This window comes from Apium graveolens, chromosome 6 (genome assembly GCF_009905375.1).
Source record: "Apium graveolens cultivar Ventura chromosome 6, ASM990537v1, whole genome shotgun sequence".
Taxonomy (NCBI): Eukaryota; Viridiplantae; Streptophyta; class Magnoliopsida; order Apiales; family Apiaceae; genus Apium; species Apium graveolens.
The window spans coordinates 226,522,412-226,529,029 of NC_133652.1; the positions used below are offsets into that span (position 1 = coordinate 226,522,412).

Below are 6,618 nucleotides of genomic sequence, written 5' to 3' on the forward strand. Positions count from 1 at the left end.
ACAATTACAAGATATCTCCTAATTGATATGATATGTTCTGTTTCCTAAAATACATCAATCAGAGATTATCTACTGTAGTCCTTTAGCTATACAACTCTCCAAGCATATCTTCTTTGTTTAATCCAGATCCTCTCCTGTAAATCAGCCGCTTTTCATCCCTGAAGTGTATCCGCACGTAAGTTCCGATGTAAGTCCTGATGGCTTAAGTTCTGATAACTTCCTGTCTTCAGTATGTTCTGATTTTCAGTTAAGTTCTGATAGTAAGTTTTGAAACTAAACAAATCAGATTAGACATGACATCACAAATATATCTAACATTATACAATCAATCAATATATCAATATACTTATATAAAAGAGAAGACGAGAGCGTTTAGGTGGCGCCTCTCAGATCGTCTCATTCTATTTTTCTAATTTTCACAATTTTTTGAGTTAATAAATATCAAAAACTACAATTACCTCGTATTCTCCTAAATATATTATCCTCGTTCATAATATTCACCTAAAATTTCTACAAAATCTTTCATTAAAAGTTTTAAAATCAACTTATCATTTTAATATTCTCCTAAAACTTCTTCTTTCTCTTTAAATTAACTTTCCATCTTGATGTTCTCCAAATTTTTTTTTAATACAATTTCTAATCTTTCTACTAAAACCAACATACTACATTATATTTTCCTAAAACAATTCTTCAATTTTTTAACCTATGAAATATTTTAAGGACAAGTATTTGTAAATATATTTTTTCAATATTTTTAAAATCATTATTTCATTATATTATGTACTTATGTAAATGAGAACATGAACCCGGTGAGTTATCGCCTCTCATATCGTTTCAATCTATTTTTGTATTTTTCTCAAATTTTTATATTAATAAATAGAAAAAATATTACATTGATTATTAACTAATAAATAATATAATTTCATGATATTAGATTTGTGAATAATGAGAGAGTTACTTATTGGAGTAAACATGTTTAACGAGAGAATAATTTTTTAAACTTCTATGATTTATTATATTTATTGTTTATTCAATAATTTAAAATGACCCAGATGAGATGAAAAATAGAAAAATGAAAAAAAACGGAACATTATTTTAGAAGGCCGCTGCGAAACGCACCTTCGTGAACTAGTATATGGTTAATGAGTTTTATATGCTCACTCTTTTAAACGACCAACTTTTACATGAAAGAATTTCAGAGAAGGATCGATGAATTAAGATTTTGGTGGTCGTCAAGAGGCGATTAGCATCGTGACGAATAATGTTTCTATAATAGACGTGTGTTAGTATCCAGTTAGATACTTACGATGTACCGTAAGCTTTTATTGTAAACTTAAGATTGTTGTACGAACTTTATATTATTAATTAATTTGAGGTTATGTAAGCATATATCAAGTTTGTAGTTTGCTTGGCGTTGTCGGGTCGGATTTCTGACTTGGGGTTGGACGGCCGGGGACGCCACATTATTAACTTTAGTAGTGAGTGATAATTATTATGTCTCAAACCAATTATCAAAAACAAATATGCATAAAACACTTAAATATAAAATATGAACAAATAACATGTGATATTATTTTTGTAAATTTTATAAAAATTAATGAAATTAAAAAATATAAATATATATTCTTTAATTAATTAAATTAGTCGATCCTGTTAATTACCAATTATAGGGTATTTTAGAACCCCGGTAACGCTAGAAAATAAAATCGTCCGAAGCCCTCTAGCCCTCACGCGCACGTCTGTTTCTATATATATATATATATATATATATATATATATATATATATATATATATATATATATATATATATATATATAATAATAGTCGTCCATAAGATAATCAATATCAAGCTCCTTCCTCCGCTTTCAGACTCCCTGCTTCCTCCACCCCAAATCAGGTTCATAATCCGATTATTATTCTTATTATGTCAAAATTATATATCCATTGCTTTATTGAATTTTGGTTTTATTGTTATTGCACTGTACTGTAATGTTATTTATTTAATTTTGTGGCTTTAATTTACAGATTGTTTTTTTATCAATCTTCTGGTGGGTGGGTTATCTTCACAATCTGCAATCATGGTATTCTACTCTTCCCATATTTACTTACATTGTTTTTTTTTTTGTTTTTATTATTCTAATATTTTTGTTTAGAATATTAGAGTTTATGTGGGTCTTTTTGTGATCTGGGCTATATTCGTTTTACCGTATTGTTTGATATTTTAAATTGTCTCTGTATCTCGTGTGACTTAGGTTGTAAATCTTTATGGTTTAAGTATGCTAACTGTTTTGCATTATGTTGCTTTGTCTGATTTACGTCTAGTTGCCTGCTATTACTTTTACGGGCTAGAAGCAATCCACAAACGATATGGTTCTGTGGGGAGATAGAAACTATGTTTGCCACTTAAGATGCCAATCTTTTAAGTGCTTTGTAGAAGGTGTATGATCACCATATGAATCTAGCGGAGCTGATCTGGGGCAATATACTTTAGGCTTTCTCTGTTTGTTTTTTTCCTACAATTAATTGGATTAAAGTGCAATAATTGTATAAGTAATTTAATAGTTCCTCTGTCTGTTGACTTGGTTGCAGAGTGTCACGTCCGCATTTGAGCAGAATTACCGTTGCTATCCTGTCGCTTTCATTGAAAAGGTTTGATTGTCTTAATTTTAACTATTTCCCTTTAGTAGCGACTATTGGTGAAATACTTGGTTTTGATATTGAGTGATTAAATATATATCAAAAGTTTCATGGATTGCAACAAATTGAATTAGTGGATTTAAAAGCCATTATTGTCCAATCATCAAAACAAATGTATTTACCATCTTTTTTGATATTTGGTGTTTTATTGATCTGAATTGAGGTATTTTAAAATTTTGAATCGGGCATTGTATTTGTACAACGATCTTGGAAAATCATATGCTTCCAGAGTCTTTTGATTCAATTGTTTTGTCTTTCTCAAGTCTTAATGTTGTGAAATGCGCAAGATCCAAATTGAAACTGAGACTCGCGAAGCTCGATTACTACCATGATTTTTTTGCCAAAAATGAAATTATATGTAAAAGTATCTGTATTTATATTTAGAGTTATAAACCAAATCAAACCAAACCAAACATACCCAGCGGTAAGCGTTATCTGGGAGGGTAAGATGTGCGCACACCATGTTCCTTCTGCGAAAAGCAGGGAGGTTGTTTATGTAAAGACCCCGGCTTAGTACGTAATAAATAAAATTATGTGTGACAAATATTTACATGCAATGTGCTACATATATATAGACATCAAAATACACATACAAATGATAAAAATAAATTTCAAACAAGTATAGAATTGGTCACATATACCTGAGCTCATGATATTATTACTTACCTGAAAATGTACTTATTTTCCGGTCAAACTACTCTGATATCCGAAACATTCTTGCATGACGAAACCCTTAACTCTAGAAATTGATTGGTCGTACTATGGTTTGATGTTTTTTTATCTCCGAAAAATTGAAAAATCCAATTTATAAACCCAAAAACAAGAAAGCAAAACCCAGAACCATGGATAATAACCATGGATGATAATCGCCAAGTAATAAAGATTATAACGGCATGTTTGATCAACTGTCCAATTCATAACACATAATATTGATAGAATAACACAAACCTATTGGTGGCCCATTTTGTTCAATGGTCACTATTTGCACCGCATAAAAAATCCGAAAAATCCATTTTTTTTGCTTGATTCAAAAACTTGGAATAAGATCTCGTTGAATAATTATAAAACAGATAAAAGAAGAGTGTTGCGGAGGATTTATTTATACTTATACTTCTTAAAAGGTTTGTTCTAATTTTTAATAGTAGAATAGTACTTCAAATAGTTTCATACATTATAAGAAGTCTTAAACTTAGCAGAATTATCACAGAAAAGTACCAAATTATGAATCGATAACATTTAGGGAGTCAAAGTCTTCCAAATCATTTAGCTTGATCTCGGTTCCCTCAAATTTTCTCTCTTCCTCTTTCTCATCATTATATTTGTCTATGAAAGTAGGTTTCTTTTTTAACGAATGGTATTTTAATCGTTCTATACATAATACGAGTTTTTTGTCGCTTTTAAGTGCGTTTTTTTTGCTGCTTTTTGTGAGTAAGTGCGAGCCAAGCACAATTTAATGCCAAGTCGATAATCACATTAAGTCACTCATACACAACTCACAGAACCTTTGCCTACTTGTGAAACGCTATTAAATTGAATTTTTAAGAACACTGTCAAGTCCTTTTTATTTAAAATCACCTTATATGTAAAATAGAAGCAGCTTTTATTTTCTATTCCTTTCTACTTGAGCACTTGCAGTTTCTTTTTCTTTTTGAAGTTCATCTAACTTTATTGATTATCTTACACAATTTATTTTTTTAATTTTTAGGCACATCTGGAGAAGGGGGATAAAGGTCGGTTTACTTTCTTAATTGCTTTCTTTTCTAAAAATTCTTTCCATTTGGTCTACTTATATTCATAAAAAGATATATACCACTATTACTAATTCACATATTTTTTTCCTGGCTCTCAGTTATAATGCCTCCCTCAGCTCTTGATCGCCTGGGTAAGTGGATTATATATTTATTTTTATTCTTTTTTGTTAGTTCTTTCTTGTTAGATATACTCCATCCTTTACTTTTTACTTGTCCCTTTGTTTTGCTAGCATACAAGGTTTTTAAAATGGTATCTACTCTTTGTTTTGTTTGGATGAAGATGCAAAGTTCAAACTGTATTTTAATCCTTATATATGTAAAAAAATATTTGTGCAAAATATGCTTAAAAGGTTCAAGCAAAGGAGGCAGTATGTTTATTTTTTTACTTTGGTTTAGGGTTTCTCGGTGCATATATAATTGTTTTTGTTTTCTCAATCTGGCAGCTTATTTACAAATAGACTACCCTATGCTATTTGAAGTCAGTAACCCTACTTCTGGAAAGATAACTCACTGTGGGGTGCTAGAGTTTATCGCAGATGAGGGCATGATATACTTGCCATATTGGGTAATTTGTTTACCATTAGCATCTCTAATTATGTGTTGGTTCCATAGATTTTTTACTTTTTGGTTCATGATTGTAGATGATGGAAAATATGCTTCTACGGGAGGGAGATATTGTTAATATTAAGAATGCCAGCTTGTCAAAGGGAACATTCGTGAAGCTGCAGCCTCACACAAAGGACTTCTTGGACGTATCTAACCCAAAAGCCATGTGAGATAATTTCTTTGACACATTTGTAACAAAATAACTGTCTATATAATCTTTTCTTTAATGTTTGCTTTTATTTGTTGAAGTTTGGAGACAACATTGAGGAGCTATTCTTGTTTGACCACTGGAGATACTATAATGGTTGCCTATAACAATAAGAAATTTTACATTGACATAGTAGAGACAAAACCTTCTTCTGCTATTAGTATCATCGAAACAGACTGTGAAGTAGATTTTGCACCTCCTTTGGATTATCAAGAACCTGAAAAACCATCTAAGACTAGTATTTCAAAGAAGAGACCACCAGAAGACCAAGGTTCTCTCTCATACTTAATACTTTTCACTTTTCCAGTTTTATCTGAGTTTTGAGCATATGTTATTTTATACTTACTACGAGGTGGATACATCTAATTGTATGATATACTCTTCAGCTGAGGAAGAGACGGCCGCCAAAGTTCCCAAGTTCAGTGCTTTCACAGGTTCATCAAGACGCTTAGATGGGAAATCTTCTACCGAGTCAATTGTAGAAGGTTCGTCTTCCTTGCTCAAACATCACAAACCAGAAGTTAATAAAGCTAGTGTTTCTACACCATCAAGGAAATACTGCGGGAAGCTTGTCTTTGGCTCAAATGGGGACCGACCTTCACATGCAACACCAGAAGTACGCAATCTGCATCTTCATATATGTTTTGATGCCTACTGTTATCTGGCTTGGACCAAAAATAAATTATAAATTATGCTTGAACATGAGTACTTATGTTTCAGTTGAATATGTTTAAACTACAGACTGAGACCAAGCAAAAGGAACACGGTCAGGATGAGCAACCAAACAAGGGAGAAGAAACCAAGTTCCAAGCATTCACAGGAAAGAAATATTTATTGAAATGATGATATATCTTAATCGTCTTATTTATAAATACACATTTTGAGGTCCAATCACATATATACCTTTTGATAAGCAGAAATGATCAATCACTACGACTTAAGGCCTGACAATGTACAGACACGTTAGGGCTTTTTATATTTGCAGAGTCACTGCTGGTTTTTGTTCAAGTTAAATAGCAGTTGCTCCATAATGACTTGTTAAACAAATCGTTCGTCTTTCATTCTTCTTTTCTTCTCATCTGTACAGTTTGGTTGAAAATCTACGTTGTCGATATTATTAGTAATGTGGATTAATTTATTTTTTTCGGCTGATACTTGTCCTGAAAGTTGCTGGATTTGGAAAATGGAACCTGAAAGTTGAGTCTAAAATACTTAATTAAATGAAGAGAAACCAAAGTGCACTGAGTGGTAGTTAGAGTTGGTCTCATGCTCCTACAAAGGCGTGGGAACTTTAATTAGATGCCTAATTCTAATATAGACTGACCAGAAAATAAGATAGGGAATCTTAATCTGTC

The 6,618-nt window shown here is 31.5% G+C and overlaps 1 protein-coding gene across 4 annotated transcripts; it reads left to right on the top strand.

Moving 5' to 3' along the window:
* Positions 1–1,798: 1,798 nt before the first annotated feature.
* LOC141667792 (uncharacterized) lies at positions 1,799–6,415 on the top strand. 4 transcript variants are annotated; one of them, XM_074474413.1, is made up of 11 exons: positions 1,799–1,898; positions 2,027–2,082; positions 2,324–2,501; positions 2,591–2,650; positions 4,404–4,428; positions 4,548–4,580; positions 4,893–5,014; positions 5,091–5,221; positions 5,305–5,534; positions 5,650–5,879; positions 5,984–6,415. In XM_074474413.1, exons 6-11 carry the CDS (start codon positions 4,553–4,555, stop codon positions 6,104–6,106), a joined length of 864 nt encoding a protein of 287 aa, XP_074330514.1. In that variant the 5' UTR covers positions 1,799–1,898; positions 2,027–2,082; positions 2,324–2,501; positions 2,591–2,650; positions 4,404–4,428; positions 4,548–4,552; the 3' UTR covers positions 6,107–6,415. The 4 variants fall into 4 exon arrangements, with proteins under 4 accessions (XP_074330514.1, XP_074330515.1, XP_074330512.1 ...); XM_074474414.1 differs by having other exon boundaries at positions 2,324–2,478; XM_074474411.1 differs by lacking the exon at positions 2,324–2,501.
* Positions 6,416–6,618: the final 203 nt, after the last annotated feature.

Bases quoted from the DNA above. Each gene is read 5' to 3' on its own strand.
- LOC141667792 (XM_074474411.1), top strand. The intron at 2,651-4,403 runs GTTTGATTGTCT...TTTAATTTTTAG, and splicing joins CTGTCGCTTTCATTGAAAAG to GCACATCTGGAGAAGGGGGA. The intron at 5,535-5,649 runs GTTCTCTCTCAT...TATACTCTTCAG, and splicing joins GAGACCACCAGAAGACCAAG to CTGAGGAAGAGACGGCCGCC.